The sequence below is a fragment of the Haliotis cracherodii genome, unplaced genomic scaffold (assembly GCF_022045235.1).
Source record: "Haliotis cracherodii isolate W230 unplaced genomic scaffold, xgHalCrac1.p SCAF_14, whole genome shotgun sequence".
In the NCBI taxonomy this organism is placed as follows: domain Eukaryota; kingdom Metazoa; phylum Mollusca; class Gastropoda; order Lepetellida; family Haliotidae; genus Haliotis; species Haliotis cracherodii.
The window spans coordinates 7,436,661-7,456,382 of NW_027266269.1; the positions used below are offsets into that span (position 1 = coordinate 7,436,661).

Genomic DNA, 19,722 nt, shown 5'->3' on the forward strand with positions numbered 1-19,722 from the left:
TATTACTGAGTGCGGTGTTAAAAAAAGATAGTGATTGTAAAACTTCACTTGTTTAAATGTTGATGTTTGACAGACACAAAGCTAGATTTTAAGATTATTTCGGTGGACAGAAATTACTATTTTTCTCCAAAACAGTAATAATGCCACTAGTCGTTTCTGATTGATGACTTTAACAAGAATAGATATGGTCACAGTGATGACAATTATATACCCAGCTCGCTTAGAGTCCATAGGACGTTGAAGAGAGAAAACTCTGAGTGACCTTAAACAATGTATTAAAATTGCCTTTACAGGGTTAGAAATAAATTGACTTTAATACTTATAAAAGCACTGTAAAGACAGGGATGTGTCCTGGATTACAAACTAGGTGCCTTTAAGAGACAATCTTTGGGGAACATCCTTTTTTTGCCCAAATTGGTCCGTCACATAAAAGTCATTTGTACAAGACGAAACCTTCAGTTGTTAATGAAAAACATAAATTTCAAAATTTGGATTTCCATTTTGGGAGTTTGTAATAAACCCCTGTAACCATGGTAACATTCCTATGAGCTGAAGATGAGGCTGTGTTACATTTTAAACTATGAATTTGAAAAAAATGATACTTTAACCAATTTGCAATGGGCGCTTAGTTTAGAATCGTAGATAAATCTTGTTGGATGAGATGGTCATGTGACTGTTCACCTTCTAGCGCCTCACAGGCAGCTTGGGTTATATACTCCCCAGGGAGCTGAGAATAAAAATCGAGCAAACAGTTTCATTGATGGGTGTGGTCAGGCTCCCTGACCTGGTTGATGCATGTCATCGTATCCAAATTGCGTGGATCGATGCTCATGGCAATCACTGGATTGTACTCGATTATTTACGGACGGTCGTCATATAGCTGGAACATTGCTGAGTGCGGCGTTAAACAACAAACAAACAAACATTGATGGGTAATAATGAAGCGGGGTGGGCATTCATTTTATTATTATTATTATTATTATTATTATTAATAATAATCCCCTCTGAAACTTACTTGAACACTAAAATTATTATTATTTATGTTATTATTTATGTTATTATTATTTATATTATTATTATTATTATTATTATTATTATTATTATTATTATTCCCCACTGTAACTGACTTGAAGGCTAAAAGCCACAAAGACAGGCACAGGTTCGAGTATGCTTAAGAGTTTTGTGACAGGCTGTTCTTGCGACTACATCTCTGTGCATAAAAGGTGGAAGTGTATGGTGTTGTACTGGACAGTTGTTTGTAATGTTCTCTACATCTGTCATTCTAGTCGAATGATGATGATTTTCAGAAGGGGAGACCACCCAAGGAGGCCAAGCAACCCCACAAGAGGAAGTCGACATCCGGAGGGGTGAGTTCAGGGGCATTATGGGTAGAATTGGTTGGCGACGTGTTTGGTGGATGACATTGTAACCTGAGATGATACATGTGGGGGGGTTTTGGGTGTGTGTGTGTGTGTGTGTGTGTGTGTGTGTGTGTGTGTGTGTGTGTGTGTGTGTGTGTGTGTGTGTGTGTGTGTGTGTGTGTGTGTGTGTGTGTGTGTGTGTGTGTTTGTGTGTGTGGCCCAGTCGTCTAAGGCGCCGCAATTCGCTGTGCAGAGTTACGTCCCTTGGACACACCAGAAACCTATGATTGTGGGTTTGAATCCCGGTTTGCCCCGAATATGTTTCTAGGTTTGTCAGCACCATACCCGTGCTCGTGGGTTTCACCGAAGTGGTAAACGTCTGAGACCTGCATCACTTAAGGCTATCCTCCCACATTAAGCTGACACGCCGTGATATAACTGGAATAATGTTAAAACTGGCGTTAAAAACCCAACTTACTCACTCCCCGGGAAAATCCCAGGACCACCACAATTTCCACATTCACACAATCTCAACGTACACAATCCCCACATTCACAAATTGTAGATGACAATGGTGACCTCTTGGAAGTGAATTGACGACTGTTCCCCATGTTTATACCTGGTATGTGTTGCAGGCCAAGGCGGGGTCGGCCAAGAAAGCCAGGCGGCTGTCGAGGTCAGTGTCCAAGGACTCCAAGGAAGACGGGCGAGAGGAGGAAGACTTCGATGCCGGATCCTCCCCACCATCAGATAACTCGGATGATGAGGTGAGGGGATGTAAAACTCACAGGGGAATCAGACATTTGTCACGTCACGGTGCTCACATCACATGCTCAGATTATGAAGGCGAAGTATTAGGGCAGTGTACCAGACTAATCCAACAAGTAGTTGCCCCGTGAAGACCCGGGGTAGAATAGGTCTTCAACAACCCTTGCTTGCTGTAAAAGGCGACTATGCTTGTTGTAAAAGGTGACTAACGGGATCGGGGGGTTCAGGCTTGCCAACTTGGTTGATGCATGTCATTGTATACCAATTGAGGGCTCATGTCAATCACTGGATTGTCTGGACCATACTCAAAACAAGCAAACAAACATCCCAGGCGTGTTATGTTTTGACAGGGGGGGTGGGGGGGGTGGAAGTCACAGTGATTTCAATTATAGCTCAACCGCGTCGAGTCCACAGGACTTTGAAGAGAAAAAAATCTGAGTGACCTCAACCTTTAACCATAATCAAATTTCATTTTTGTCACTAAACTTTGTTCTGAGGACTAGGCTGGCTATCGATACAGATCATAGATATTGATAATCATAAACTAACTAAATATCGATTAATTATCGATAAATATTGGAGAAGTAAATACACACACAAAAATCCTGAAGAAATCAACATATTTCACTCCACTGGTGAGTGGCGAGTCTGACTTGGTAAATCTAAACTTTATTTCATCACGATAGTTTATGTAAGGTATAATCGATGACACAAATTTCATATCGATAAGACCCGTGAAGATCCGGGGTAGAATAGGTCTTCAGCAACCCATGCTTGCCGTAAAAGGCGAATATACTTGTCGTAAGCGGCGGCTAACGGGATCGGTGGTCAGGCTCGCTGACTTGGTTGATGCATGTCAACGTATCCCAATTGCGTGGATCGATGCTCATGATATCAATCACTGGATTGTCTGGTCCAGACTCGACTATTCACGGACCGTCGTCATATAGCTGGAATATTGCTGAGTGCGGCGTTAAACAACAAACCAACCAACAGATTGTCATGTAAACTTTTATATTCATATGGTGGTGATCATGATTCCTTACAGATTGTCCTCAAAGTTGATCAGGTTGGTTGGTTTGTTTAACGCTGCACTCAGCAATATTCAAGCTGTATGACGGTGGTCTGTAAATGATTGAGTTGTGGACCAGACTATCATGTGATTAATATCATGAGCATTGATCCAAGCAATTGGGATCGATGACATGCATCAACGAAGTCAGCGAGCCTGACCACCCGATCCCAACCACCCAATCCCATTAGTTGCCTCTTACGGAAGCATGACCTATTCTACCCCAGAACTTCGTGGGTCTTGTTTGATGTGAAGCCAATATTTATTGATGGGCCTATCAAGTTCACACCGGCACACATGGACAAAAAATAGAAAATATGGTCACTGTGATGACAATTATATACCCAGCTCGCTTAGAGTCCACAGGACGTTGAAGAGAGAAAACTCTGAGTGACCTTAACCTTGAACCTAATCAAATTGTTTTTAATAAAGTACATTTTATTGTTTTATTGGTTCATTATCAAACAGTCTTGAATGAAATTCAATCAGTAGCTTTGCCACCTGTTTTAGTCCCAGATTTGTACGATGGATAAGACTACCCAACGCAGAGTAAAATATATTCAATACCCAAAGAAAACTGAATACCTAATGTGAATGACAGCATCTATGATTCCCTGTGCCACTGTCAAGATCAGGGTTAGAACAGGTCTTCAACAACCCATGCTTGCCGTAAGAGGCGACTAACAGGATCGGGTGGTCAGGCTCGGCATTGCCTGATGACTTGATTGATGAAGGGCGGTCGGTTAGCCTAGTGGTTAAAGCGTTTGCTGGTCACGCTGAAGACCCGGGTTCGATTCCAGACATGGGTACATTGTGTGAAGCCCATTTCTGGTGTCCTCCGCCGTGATATTGCTGGAATATTGCTAAAAGCGCCGTAAAACCATACTGACTCACTCACTTGATTCATGCTTCCCATTGTGTCCTTATTGCGTAGAAAGATACTCATGATATCAATCACTGGATTGTCTGGTCCAGACTCGATTATTTACAGACCGCAGTCGTATAGCTGGAATATTGCCGAGTGTGGCGTTAAACAGCAAACCAACCAACAACAAACCAACCTAATTGCGTAGAAGAGACTCATGATCCAGTGACTGGTAGTCTGCACTCAAGTGTTCACTCGTCACACCGAAGACTTGGGTTCGATTCCCCATATGGATACAATGTGTGAAGCTCATTTCTGGTGTTGCTCGCTCGCTCGCTCGCCCGCCCGCCCCGCCCACCCACCCACCCACTCACTCACTCACTCACTCACTCACTCACTCACTCACTCACTCACTCACTGCCATCTTCATTCATTTCTGCCCATTCAAAGTTACTTAACCATTAACTGTTTTATTTTGGTTTGATGTTTTACGCCACAGAAAGCTGGAATATTGTAAATAATCGAGTCTGGACCAAACAATCCAGTGATTGATATCATGAGCATTGATCAACGTTTTATTAAAACGAATTCATTTTTTGTCCAGTTTGGTAATCAAATCATGTTTTTTTCTCGTCAAGCCCACCATTCCTAATTAAAAACAGCCATTACTCTGACAACAGCATTCACTTTCGCTTTCACCTGGCTTCTGACAGGGAGGTGTTGTGGAATTCATAAAAACTTAATCCTGATGACTCAGATGTAGTTCTTGTGCATCAGGTAAACTGCAATCTCATCCAAATTTGCAAATAAATGGTCACAGTGATGACAATTATATACCCAGCTCGCTTAGAGTCCACAGGATGTTGAAGAGAGACAACTCTGAGTGACCTTTATTTTACATGCAAGTTTGACCAGAAGGAAATGAGACGGCAAATTATGAGGGGACACAATATAAATCTTTATGAAAAATTGTCTTTGATTCTCAGTCATTCAGTGTCCCAATTGTGTGGATCGATGCGCATGAGAGCGTTCACTGGATTGTCTGTTCCAAGCTCGATTTACAGGCTGCTGTCATATAGCTGGAATATTGCTGAGTGTGGCAATGAACAACCACATACTCATGATTTTAAAACATACTCTTGAAATGTAGTTCAAAAGGCTCAAAGCTAGATTTTCAAATAGTTTCAGTGGATATTGGTTGTAGCGGGAGGATATTGGTTGTAGCAGGATGATATTGGTTGTAGCGGGAGGATATTGGTTGTAGCGGGATGATATTGGTTGTAGGTGGAGGATATTGGTTGTAGTTGGAGGATATTGGTTGTAGTGGGGGGATATTGGTTGTCGTGGGGGGATATTGGTTGTAGCTGGAGGATATTGGTTGTAGCGGGAGGATATTGGTTGTAGGTGGAGGATATTGGTTGTAATGGGAGGATATTGGTTGTAGGTGGAGGATATTGGTTGTGGCTGGAGGATATTGGTTGTAGCGGGAGGATATTGGTTGTAGCGGGAGGATATTGGTTGTAGGGGGAGGATATTGGTTGTAGGGGGATGATATTAGTTGTAGGGGGAGGATATTGGTTGTAATGGAGGATATTGGTTGTAGGTGGAGCATATTGGTTGTGGCTGGAGGATATTGGTTGTAGCGGGGGGATATTGGTTGTAGTGGGAGGATGTTGGTTGTAGCGGGGGGATATTGGTTGTAGGTGGAGGATATTGGTTGTGGCTGGAGGATATTGGTTGTAGCTGGAGGATATTGGTTGTGGCTGGAGGATATTGGTTGTGGCTTGAGGATATTGGTTGTGGCTGGAGGATGTTGGTTGTAGTGGGAGGATATTGGTTGTAGGTGGAGGATATTGGTTGTAGCTGGAGGATATTGGTTGTAGGGGGAGGATATTGGTTGTAGCAGGAGGATATTGGTTGTAGGTGGAGGATATTGGTTGTGGCTGGAGGATATTGGTTGTAGGGGGAGGATATTGGTTGTAGCAGGAGGATATTGGTTGTAGGTGGAGGATATTGGTTGTAGCAGGAGGATATTGGTTGTAGCTGGAGGATATTGGTTGTAGGTGGAAGATATTGGTTGTAGCAGGAGGATATTGGTTGTAGGGGGAGGATATTGGTTGTGGCTGGAGGATATTGGTTGTAGCTGGAGGATATTGGTTGTAGGTGGAAGATATTGGTTGTAGCAGGAGGATATTGGTTGTGGCTGGAGGATATTGGTTGTGGTGGGAGGATATTGGTTGTGGCTTGAGGATGTTGGTTGTGGCTGGAGGATATTGGTTGTGGCTGGAGGATATTGGTTGTAGCACGAAGGAATCTAGAGCTACTGTTACTGGAATATTCATGTTGCAGGACTTTGCGGAAGAGAAGAAAGTCAAAGGGAAACGAGGACGGCCATCCACTGGCGCTGGGCGGGGGAGGAGGAAGTCAAAGGCTGCATCGGACAGCGAGAGCGGCGACAACGATGAAGACGAGGAGGCGGAGGAGGATGCAGCGGAGGAGGAAGAGAAACCCAAGGCAAAGGCTAAAGCTAAACCCAAGAAAGAAACCCCCAAACCTGCTGCCAAGAAGGCTGCCCCCAAGAAAGGTAGTCATTTAATCTCCCTGGTTGTAACTGGAAGTACTGTGTTGTAGTCGGATGAAATTGTAGCTGAAGGGAATTGGCTGGGGCCAGGAGGAAATGTTGTAATTGATAGGAATTGGTTGTAGCTGATGGGAATCGGTTGTAATTGATGGGAATTGGTTGTAGCTGATAGGAATTGGCTGGGGCCGGGAGCAAATGGTTGTAATTGATAGGAATTGGTTGTAGCTGATGAGAATTGGTTGTAGCCAGGGTGAAATGGTTGTAATTGATAGGAATTGGTTATTGCTAGAGGGAATCAGTTGTAATCGATGGGAATTGGTTGTAGCTGAAGGGAATTGGCTGGGGCCGGGAGCAAATGGTTGTAATTGATAGGAATTGGTTGTAGCTGATGAGAATTGGTTGTAGCCAGGGTGAAATGGTTGTAATTGATAGGAATTGGTTATTGCTAGAGGGAATTGGTTGTAGCTGATGAGAATTGGTTGTAGCTGATGAGAATTGGTTGTAGTCAGGGTGAAATGGTTGTAATTGATAGGAATTGGTTATTGCTAGAGGGAATTGGTTGTAGCTGATGAGAATTGGTTGTAGCTGATGAGAATTGGTTGTAGCTTTTGAGAATTGGTTGTAGCTGATGAGAATTGGTTGTTATTGATAGGAATTGGTTGTAATTGATAGGAATTGGTTGTAAATGATAGGAATTGGTTGTAAATGATAGGAATTGGTTATAGCTGAAGGGAATGTGTTGTAGTCGGAGAGAATTGGTTGTAGCCCATTGGTTGTGAAATGCTGTTGAAAACAGCATGAAACCAAACTCACTCACTCACTCAGAATGCAGGTCAGTTGGATCATGTTGTTTCCACCCACATGATATTGACAATACTGTTTGGTTGTGTTTGGAGTGGAGTGAAGCTGTTTGTTTCAATAATGCTATTTTTCAGGGCATTATCATATGCAGAAGCCCGAGGTCTTCCATTAACTGCTCAACGAAGGAGGGCAGTTGAAAATACCGAGGGCTTCTTCAAATGATAATGCCCTGAAAATTAGCGTTACCGTTATTTTAGCTAAAATGGATGGAATTTGTCATCAAATAAAGAAACAACATATTTTAATGATGCATTGCTGTAAAACATAATAGGAACATGGGCACACAATCTTAACACATAGAAGTCTTGACACGTTACGTGTAATCCAGGAATTAGTGATCTAATATAGTATCTATACTTAAGAAGTATTGAGTGTGTTCAAAGATCAACTTTGTTTGGACAAGGTAGGGTTAGTCAGACACAAATTTGGCATTTTTTGTCATGCACTTGGTGCATGTTGACATAAATAATAGTTGCATTTTTCAATAATAGATTGCATTTATGCATGTTATATATATTATATCTAGCTAAATTGAGCCCTGCTAGATATAGTTCATCATGTAGCAGACAAAATGCTATCTTGTCCAAGTTTCAAATTAACGATACATGGTCGCCGTGATGACAGTTATAATCCCAGCTCGCTTGGAGTCCAAAGGACGTTGAAGAGAGAAAACTCTGAGTGACCTCTATCTTATAGTCAGTATGTTTGACCAGAAGAAAAAGTGACAGCAAATTTAAGTTTACCTGGTGCTTCTTATTTCCAAAGGCCAGGTCCCAAGTGATCTTAAACTACGACTTCAAGGCTAAAAATGGGAGCTGCCATCGTCATAATGGTATCAGTGAATATCTGGGATTCCAGGGGTGGTAGGGTAGCCTAGTGGTTAAAGCGTTCGCTCGTCACGCCGAAGACCCGGGTTCGATTCCCGACATGGGTACAATGTGTGAAGCCCATTTCTGGTGTCCCCAGCCTTGATATTGCTGGAATATTGCTAAAAGCGGCGTAAAACCATACTCACTCACTCACTGTAGGATTCCAAAGTGCCCATGGCAGACAAATTGGGAAAACCCCATTTCTCTTTTCCGAATTGGGATGTTTCTTAAAAGTTCAATTTTTAAACAAAATTCAGGGTATGTTAATATTTCATTCAGTGCAAATGTGTGAAAGTAAATATTGAAGAATGGTCTTGTTATATCCAATATGGGAATTGTACCGACATGTCGGCCTCGAAGCAGGCCTAAATAAGTCTCAGGGTATTGTTGCTTGGTGGAACGGCATCTGTGTCGGTCGTCTAATTCACTGTGCTCATGTGGGTTCGAATCCCGGTTAGCCGATTATGTTTCTAGGTGTGTCAGCACCATACCCATGCTCGTGGGTTTCACCAAAGTGGTAAACGTCTGAGACCTGCATCACTTCGGGCTTTCCTCCCACATTTAGCTGACACGCTGTGATATAACTGGAATACTGTTAAAAGCAGCGTTTAAGTCCAACCCAACTCTTTCATTCCAATAATACCTCTAAAGATTCTGGGGTAGAATAGGTCCTCAGCTACCTATGCTTGCCGTAAAAGGTGACTATGCTTGTCGTAAGAGGTGACTAACGGAATCGGGTGGTCAGACTCGCTGACTTGGTTGATGCATGTCATCGGGCCCATTTGCTTGGATCGATGCTCATGATATTAATCACTGGATTGTCTGGTCCAGACTCGAATATTGACAGACCTCTGTCATATAGCTGGAATATTGCTGAGTGCGGCGTTAAATAACAAACCCAAACCGAACCTAACAATCACTCCACATGCTGTGAAATAACTGGAATACTGTTCAAAGCGGTGTTATGTCCAACCCAACTCCATCACTCCAAAAAAACTGTTCTCTCTGCAAATAGAACTCTAGGTCAATGCAGGTTTTGATATTTCAACATGGCTGAATGTTTCTGCTTGTAGTTGTTGTGGATTCCGTTGTTGTGATACGGCATTTTGCATGAGCAGATTAGACGTTCCATTCCGCGATAACATATTTAACGGAAGCGCGTAACAGCTAATGCAGGATTGATGGCGGAAGTTTAACACCGTACTGTGAGGATCTTTGCCACGATGCTGACAGACAGTGGCCCCATCCGAAGAGGAAGTTTGGGAATGAATGATTTACGATGTTGAAGTCGGACTTCAGCTGATGGACGATGAGGCCCGAAATGTGAACGTGAAGATGACTCCGGGACGGTCCAATCTAGGTACATATTGATAAAGGAATTAACAGAAAAATCTGTTTCTAAGTGAATGATTGTTTCATTTCAAAATTTATAATTTGAAAGTTCAGCCATGTTTCAAAGCCTAAATTGTTTAATGGACACTAACCATTTCAGACGACCTTTCCTGCTTGATAACAGCCTTTTACGTGTAAAATAGTCATGTTTTATACATCTTTATTTAAGAGGTATCAAATGTGTAAACTTCACCATTTTTCTTAATTCACAGATGACTTATCTTCCCAAGGGGAGACAACTGCTGTGGCAATGGCAAAGCTGTTTCCTATCACTATCATGACGACAAGGAAGAAAGCTATTTCCGACGAGCAACCATCGGTTTTTACTGAACCAGAAATTGGGATTTCTAGCAAACCGATGGAGGAAAATGTTGACAAGCGGCAATTGGGACCAAGCGAATTAAATCCTTCTGCTCTATGGGAGCCCCCATTAGTTTCAAGGGAGACAACTGCTACACCAGGAAAGGTGATTCCTAACAATACAAGGGAGACAACTGCTGCACCAGGAAAGGCGATTCCTAACAATACAAGGGAGACAACTGCTGCACCAGGAAAGGTGATTCCTAACAATACAAGGGAGACAACTGCTGCACCAGGAAAGGTGATTCCTAACAATACAAGGGAGACAACTGCTGCACCAGGAAAGGTGATTCCTAACAATACAAGGGAGACAACTGCTGCACCAGGAGAGGCGATTCCCAGCAATACAAGGGAGACAACTGCTGCACCAGGAAAGGCAATTCCGAACAAACCAAAGGAGAAAACTGTTGTCCAAGACAAACGACCATTGGTACCAGGTAATGTCAATGCTACTGCTCCAAGGGAGATAACTGTTGTTGCCGACAAGCGACCATTTGTATCAAGGGAGACAACTGTTGCTTCACCAGAAGAGGTGTTTTCCATCAAACCCAGTGAAAAAACAGTTATGAACAAACTCCCAAGGGAGACAACTGTTCTTGCTACAGAAAACCAATCAGTGCCCATCATGTCAAGGGAGACAACTGCTGTCTCCACAGGTGCACAATCAGCTGTCCCAGTCATATCAAGGGAGAGAACTGCTGCAGCAACGGAAGATCTCTACAGGGAGCTCCTGCAGTGCGAGATTGTCAAGACAAAGATGGAGACGGAGAAACTAGTCCTGGAGAAGAAGAAGCTTGAGTTGGAAATACAACTGCTACAAGCTGATGCCTCTCAAGTTGTCAACATGTCCGAGCTGAGCAAATACCAGTAGGAGATTAACTGAAAATATAACGGGTCGTGCCTTAAGTCGTAAGGTCTAGATATGGCTTGCACCTGGTGAATGCTGACATCACAATCTTGTTGAACCAGACTAAACCAGGTTGCACTCATAACGGAACCTATTAGCTGTAGATGTACTGTATTCGACGTAATAAGCGCCCAGGGCGCTCTCAAAATTAGAAATAGGGGCTCTTATTAGAATGTTATTTTGGTGAAAATAAAGAGAGTTGAAAGATAAATTTCGTGGTTTATGCTGACAGCCTGAAATGTTTATGCACGACATATATTTTTCCAGAATTTTATTGCCCATAATTAAGGGTGCATATAACACACGAGTGCGTATATACGCGAATTAATTATTCTTGTGTACATCGATCAATCGGAAGGGGTGCTAATTGGGATGGTTCACTAGCCAATATATTAGCAAATGTCGCAGTGGGCGCTTATTACGTCGAATACGGTATATAATTTAGAAAATATGATCTCATATTCCAGAATGAGATCAGTGTTGTTAATATTCTGAAACTGTCGGTTTACCGACATGATCACCTTGAATGAAATCACTTGTACATCCCATTCTTTCTTCTTGCTTTCTTGTCATTATCGTTACATTGACCTGATGAGATTTATTGATGACATCAAGCCCAAAGGACAGTGTCAAATGACATCTGGGTTAGAATAGGTCGTCAGCAACCCATCAATAACAGGCGACTATGCTTGTCGCAAGAGGCGACTTAGGGGATTGGGTTGTCAGGCTCGCCGACTTGGTTGATGCATGTCATAGTATTCTAATTGCGTGGATCGATGCTCGTGACATCAATCACTGGATTGTCTGGTCGAGACTTGATTTTTTTACAGACCGCTGTGGTCTGCGCAGAGGCCGATATTTGGCCCCAAGTTTGAAGCAAATGTCAGTAAGAATTCCCAGATTGGAAATACACATTTTCAAAGTCATGTTAGTATAGTGATGACTAAGGCTAAAAAAAATAAGTCTTGGTTCTCAGGCACTGCCAGCATCATCATAAAGTTTGCCGCACGGTTTTATTTCCATTTTCAAAAAACGTGAAATAATTTGTCAGGACCATACCCGTGCACGTGGGTTTCATCTTTTACTAATTTTTTTAGCAGTAGATCACCAGGATGAAATATATATGTTTTTTATTTGTCTGAAATGTATGGAAGGGTTTTGATACTGAGCCAAGGCAGCTATTAAATATTTTAGCTCAGGAATATATGGAACAGATTACCTTATTTCAAGTTTATAACTATATTTTTTGTATTCGACTCAGAATTCGAAGATGTTCATAATGTGCTTTTATCCAACTTCATCTTAATGTGCTGAAGAGCACAGGTGGCCCAGTCGTCTCAGGTGCCGTGATTCACTGTGCAGAGTTGCGTCCCTTGGGCACACCAGAAACCTATGATTGTGGGTTCGAATCCCGGTTGTATGTTTGTCAGCACAATACCCGTGCTCGTGGGTTTCATCGAAGTGGTAAACGTCTGAGACCTGCATCACTTTGGGCTGACACGCTGCGATATAACTGGAATACTGTTAAAAGCGGGGTTAACCCCAACTCATTCACTCTCTCGCTCGCAATGTGCTGTTAATGTCAAAAGAAGAAGGGCTGCGTGGGGTAGAGAGTAGAAAGATATGGTTGCTAAATGTTGTTAACTATTGCCACGAATGGACCGGTAGTGCGCCAGTACTAGCCACACAAATGAGTTTTGGATGGAATCAATATTTTACAAGACTGGCAATTAACAAAAATAGACTTGGTGATGTCAATACCTGGTTTATTTTGGACCCGAAAAAAAAACATTGATTGTTCAGCAATTTTTTATGAACATTTATTCTTTATCATTACCCAATTTGTAAAATATACACTGGATTGTCTGGTCCAGACTTGATTATTTACATGCCAATGTCATGTGGCTTGAATATTGCTGAGTGGGACGTTAAACAACCACACTCCCTCATGATGTAAAACGTTCACTAAGTCACTAAGATGTTTGATAGGCACAAAGCTAGATTTTTCAATTGTTTTGGTGGACAGAATTTTTTTTATTTGCCAAAACAGAAACAATATCACTAGTCATCTCTGATGACTTTAACGAGAAAAAATATGGTCACAGTGATGACAATTATATACCCAGCTCGCTTAGAGTCCACAGGACGTTGAAGAGAGAAAACTCTGAGTGACCTTTAATTTACATGTAAGTTTGACCAGAAAGAAAATGAGATTATAAGGTGATACAATTTAAATTTGTATGAACTATAAATAGTTTATAAAACCTTAGTCATTCAGCCATACCTCGTATCCCAATTGCTTGGATCAATGCTTATGATATCAATCACTGGATTGTCTGGTCCAGACTCGATTATTTACAGACCACGGTCATACAGCTAGAATATTGCTGAGTGTGGCATTAAACAACAAACAAACAAACACAAGTTGCACAATTTAGAAAGTCCGGAGTCTGAAGTCTGCTCCACGCAATGATGCCATGACCGAGTGAGTTAAGGTTTTGTCTTGTCAGCAATATTTCAGCCATATTGTCACAAGACAAAGGAATGCATTTATATATTTTCTATAACCCTGTCAAACAACAAAGTAGCTAGTAATATTGCAATTTGTGTTTACAATTAGTTTATTGTATATTGTCATGCTGTACAGACGGTTGCATCACATGCATTCCAGCCATTTTTTATTATTATTTTTTAAATGACTTTTTCTTCAATAAAGGTTTTTGACCATGTTTTGTTGTTTGTGCTATTTAGTTATTGTTGATATTGATCATTTGTAAAAAGATATGACCAGAGTTCGAAATTAAGTCTTCTGGGCCAAGACCCGTAAATGTCAGTGACATATTCTTGTGCACACATGCTTTTGCCATTGGTAGATGGCAACAATGTAGTTGATTATTTTTGCCGTCTTGTGAAAATATAACGTAATTTGTATAAATCCTGTAAAGCCATGCTCATCATAAATATTGTTCTCATATTCACGCTGGTCAGCTGCCCCAGACTACTTAAACATGCTGAGGGCAAGTAAAGTTCAATGATGGCAGTTTGGTTCTCGATGCTTGTGTTGCCAAATGATTGGTACTGAAAAAAACTGACAAAAAAATGTAACAATAGTAAACCTGTTGGTCTCGTTGTTGAGACTAAAGTACTCACGGAAATGTTTTTCTCAATTTAAAAATTGACACAAAGTGTTACGTAGCTGTAAATACGAAATAACAAAACAACTGGAAAAGTACTAGTCTGGATTTGCTAGTTTGATCTCAGTGAACAATACAAAATGTACTTTACAGGAGGTAATTTGTCGGCACTTTCAACATTCCAAATTCCAGTCAAAATTGACATAGCAGAAACAGACTATGGGCACCTGTCGTCAAGGTGTCATAGGTCACCTTGATCTACTTACACCTGGTTATGCCCTGTTTCACAATAGTCTGTTTTATTCACATTTTTACACACTTTTACGTGTAAAAAGGCATAAAAACATTTAATACGCTGTATTTGTGCCACGGCCCAATTAGTACTAATTAAGTTGTTTGAATATTTACATATTTTGTATATTAACTGCATTTATTTAAGATCTGAGGTCGAAAAAACAGTTTTTTTTCATTTCCGTGAGTACTTTAGCAGGCCTTGGTCTTGTGGAAATAAGGTTTCATCTAAAATAATTGAAGTCTACACACGTTAATGATCTGATGTTATTGATCTGATGTCAATCTGATGTTAGTGGTCTGATGTTGATCTGATGTTAGTGATCTGATGTCAGTGATCTGGTGTCAGTTATCTGATGTCATTGATCTGATGTCGGTGATCTGATGTCCATGATCTGATGTCAGTGATCTGATGTCCATGGTCTGATGTCCATGGTCTGATGTCAGTGATCTGATGTAAGTGATCTGATGTCCATGGTCTGATGTCCATGGTCTGATGTCAGTGATCTGATGTAAGTGATCTGATGTCCATGGTCTGATGTCCATGGTCTGATGTCAGTGATCTGATGTAAGTGATCTGATGTAAGTGATCTGATGTCCATGGTCTGATGTCCATGGTCTGATGTCAGTGATCTGATGTAAGTGATCTGATGTCCATGGTCTGATGTCAGTGATCTGATGTCAGTGATCTGATGTCCATGGTCTGATGTCCATGGTCTGATGTCAGTGATCTGATGTAAGTGATCTGATGTCCATGGTCTGATGTCCATGGTCTGATGTCAGTGATCTGATGTAAGTGATCTGATGTCCATGGTCTGATGTCCATGGTCTGATGTCAGTGATCTGATGTAAGTGATCTGATGTCCATGGTCTGATGTCAGTGATCTGATGTAAGTGATCTGATGTCAGTGATCTGATGTCCATGGTCTGATGACCATGGTCTGATGTCAGTGATCTAATGTCCATGGTCTTATGTCAGTGATCTGATGTCCATGGTCTGATGTCCATGGTCTGATGTCCATGGTCTGATGTCAGTGATCTGATGTCAGTGGTCTGATGTCCATGGTCTGATGTCAGTGATCTGATGTCCATGGTCTGATGTCAGTGATCTGATGTCAGTGATCTGATGTCAGTGATCTGATGTCCATGGTCTGATGTCCATGGTCTGATGTCAGTGATCTGATGTCCATGGTCTGATGTCAGTGATCTGATGTCCATGGTCTGATGTCAGTGATCTGATGTCCATGGTCTGATGTCAGTGATCTGATGTCAGTGATCTGATGTCCATGGTCTGATGTTAATGAGATAATTTTTTTTCGCTGAATTGTCTGTAATTCTTGTCATTAGAGTTAGGACAAGGACCCCTTGAGTCCTTGACTTGCATGCTTTGTTTGAGGGCATGGTTGGCTTTGTCGCCAAAGGCGCTCTAATTAGCTATGCAGAGTCGCAACCCTTGGGCACTCCAGAAACCTATGATTGTTGATCTGAATCCCGGTTCATCCCAATTGTGTTTCTAGGTTTGTCAGTACCACATTTCTACTTGTTGGTTTCACCGAAGTGGTTTACGTCTGAGAACTGCATCACATTAAGCTGACATGCCGTGACATAACTGGAATACTGTTAAAAGCGGAGTTAAACCCAACTCACTTATACTTAGTTTTGAACACTGCTCTGTAAATAATTGGTCAATCCAGTGATTGACATCATGAGCATCGATCCACACAATTGGGATACGATGACATGCATCAACCATGTCAGCGAGCCTGACCACCCGATCCTATTAATTGCATCTTCCGGCAAGAGTGGGCTGCTGAAGACTTATTCTAACTCAGATCTTAATCGGTCTCTTGCCGTGTACTTGCATCGACTTCACAATGTGTTTATTGTTATGTGGTTCTTTTGTTGGTTCACTTTTCGAGGGGGCGGTCGTACCCATGGTTAAAGCGTTCTCTGGTCACTCCGAAGACCGACATGGGTACAATGTGTGAAGCCCATTTCTGGTGTCCCCCACTGTGATATTGCTGGAATATTGCTAAAAGCGGCGTAAAACCGGCGTAAAACCAAACTCACTCACTCACTCACTCAAAAATACCAACATTCCAATGCTTCCCTCCTGCACTGATTTAGGTGAACAACCTATTTTTTAAAAATTTGTGGTAGCCTAATTGACCATTAGATACCTCTTAATTTGATTTGGAACTGAGTGTTAGGACATGTTTTCCTGAAATAGATGGTACTTGTTGTTACCAAGGCTGGCGCTTGGTTAAAGAGTGTGAAACAAGGACTGGTCGGCTCGGAGTCAGTATGCGATGTCTGAGTGGGGTGGGGGGCAGTCGGCGGTCGGGTAGCCTAGTGGTTAAAGCTCGTCACGCTGAAGACCCAGGTTCGATTTCCGACATGGGTACAATGTGTGAAGCCCATTTCTGGTGTCCCCCGCCGTGATATTGCTGGAATATTGCTAAAAGCGGCGTAAAACCATACTCACTCACTGAGTGGGGTGGTCATGTTAAACAGTTGCGTGGTATGGCAGGGGCTATCACTATGAAACCTCCATTGGGCCAAACAAGTACAAATAGCCACCTGGGCTGTCACGATTCACTCGCGTATTCGGTGAATCGAACCGTATCCATTCATTAATTGAATTAATTCTTCGTGGCCACTAGAATCGAATATTTATGAAAACGCAAGCATATGCATTTACATAAAAAAATACCCACAAGAATGTATTTTATGCATAGATTTCTGCAAAAGACAACACTCTTATACTATGTAATTTGACAGTATTGTGATCATTGGTCATTGTCGCATTTGAGCACATACTAGTACCTGGATAAGTGCAGTATATAAATGTATAATATATTAATAATATATGAATAATTAACAAACCATGTCAAATGCTGAATACCACAATAATACATCAACTGCTGACTTGTTATTGTATTCGTGAATTAATATTTGTATTCGCTACCCTATTTTTATGATACGAATCGTATTCACCTCATTGTGTATTCATTGCACACACATATTCATGCACGTCGCTACAAATGCAATAATCTTGAACACGGCATTAAACCCAGGACCCGTGAAGATCCGGGGTAGAATAGATCTTCAGCAACCCATGCTTGCCGTTAAACACGGCTATGCTTGTCGCAAAAGCCTGCTAACGGGATTGGGTGGTCAGGCGCACTGACTTGGTTGAAGCATGTCATCGATCCCAGATTGCAAGGATTGATGCTCATGATATCAATCACTGGATTGTCTGGTCCAGACTCGATTATTGACGGACCGCCGTCATATAGCTGGAATATTGCCGAGTGCGGCGTTAAACAACAAACCAACAAACCCACCACTAAACCCAAATTTCACCTCCGAGTTGTTGGACCAGACTATTGGATTTACCCATCCTTTTTTATCTTTACTTTGTCTGTTCGAGTTCCGGGAAAAAAAGTCAATGCTCTTACATTGCAGCTGGTCGTCCGTCCACAGGTGGGAAGAAAAAATCGGAAGAGAAACCCCCCATATCTTGTGACAGCCTAAGCTCAGACAGCGACAGGTATGTGGGCCGCTTATCTGATTTACCCTCGATACTGACAGCGACAGGTATGTGGGCCGCTTATCTGATTTACCCTTGATACTGACAGCGACAGGTATGTGGGCCGCTTATCTGATTTACCCTCGATACTGACAGCGACAGGTATGTTGGACGCTTATCTGATTTACCCTTGATACTGACAGCGACAGGTATGTTGGACGTTTATCTGATTTACCCTGGATACTGACAGCGACAGGTATGTGGGCCGCTTATCTGAATCTTCCACGATACTGACAGCGACAGGTATGTGGGCCGCTTATCTGATTTACCCTTGATACTGACAGCGACAAGTATGCGCTATGTGTAGTGAGGTCAGCTCTGATAGTGACAGATATGTGAGCTTGTCTGAATCACCCTCGATACAACCCCACCCCTGAAAACCATGCTTATATTTCTTCACCAAACTTGGCACACAAACAGCTCTAGTGGTGAACTGGTGCGTTTTGATTGATTGTGATCTTTCAACAAATATGTTTCGAGTTGCCATGGCAACAGGTTTCATATATTTATTCAGGGGACATTGATGACTTTGTCCTCATGTATGTCCTTCAATGTCCTTCAATGTCCTTCAATGATTAGTGTTTGACATACAATATCTGTTGTCGTAGTGATTCCAACGACGGTGTGAGCAGCTGGAAGAAGCGAGACGAGGAGAGGAAGAAGGACATTGAGAAGCGTATCAAGGAGGAAGAGGAGAAGTAAGTCACAGACACTGACCAACATTTCCTCAGAATAACACTAGACCACCAGACCACCATTTATTTAATATTGCTGGTCTTTAAGAAAATATACTAGACTCCAACCAGCGGACCAGTGTTTGTCGAGCACTGAGTCGGCAAGGAATTGCAATGTGTGTGTGTTTTCGTAATAGCCGTGATTCTGACATGGATTCCAAATTGAATGTTATTTTTTCGATAACTGCAGAAACGCTATCTTTTCTAAAGGGATTTCCTGTGACCTCGAGTCATTGCTCCAACGTGCAACATTTGAAATTGTCTAAAATAATATCGTGAACTCCCATGAATTGGACTCCAGAAAAGGGCCTCAGTTATGAACGATCAATCAATGAATTTAACAAACTATTCAAAAGAGAATGTTTTATTGCGATGACAGCTTATAGCAACATACAGTTCATGATTTCTTCCAAACAAGCTTCTGTTGCTACGCTGCGCGATTTAATACAATTTTAACTCTTATTTTTCGATGAATGCACAAAAATTGAAAAACAATCTTCAGATATATGTGGAAATAGTTGATATTACCTTTAGGACTGATCCAAGCCTTTAGGACCCAAAAAGATAGATGTTTTCAGTAACCCATCATTTCACTATCAACACTGAAATTTATTTTATGTCGATAAAATCTGCCGACTTTGACTTTTTGTACCTAGAACTGGACCCGTGAAGATCCGGGGTAGAATAGGTCTTGAATAACCCATGCTTGCTGTAAAGGTGACTATGCTTGTCGTAAGAGGCAACTAACGGGATCGGGTGGTCAGGCTCGCTGACTTGGTTGATGCATGTCATCGTATCCCAATTGCATAGATGCTCATGAAATCAATCACTGGATTGTCTGGTCCAGACTCAAGTATTTACAGACCACCGTCATATAGCTGTAATATTGCTGAGTGCGGCGTTAAAACAACAAACAAACTAACAAAATCTAGAAC

The 19,722-nt window shown here is 41.8% G+C and overlaps 1 protein-coding gene across 2 annotated transcripts in view; it reads left to right on the top strand.

The window, feature by feature from the left end:
- Nucleotides 1-19,722, top strand: part of LOC139460998 (hepatoma-derived growth factor-related protein 2-like) — a 55,972-nt gene that overhangs the window by 5,977 nt on the left and 30,273 nt on the right. Inside the window, exons 5-9 of one of the 2 annotated variants that reach the window (XM_071242460.1) lie at nt 1,287-1,367; nt 1,997-2,128; nt 6,416-6,650; nt 17,930-18,014; nt 18,662-18,751. In XM_071242460.1, the coding sequence (XP_071098561.1) occupies nt 1,287-1,367; nt 1,997-2,128; nt 6,416-6,650; nt 17,930-18,014; nt 18,662-18,751 (623 nt within the window). The remainder of the gene's footprint in view (nt 1-1,286; nt 1,368-1,996; nt 2,129-6,415; nt 6,651-17,929; nt 18,015-18,661; nt 18,752-19,722) is intronic. The other variant, XM_071242462.1, reaches the window with a different exon arrangement.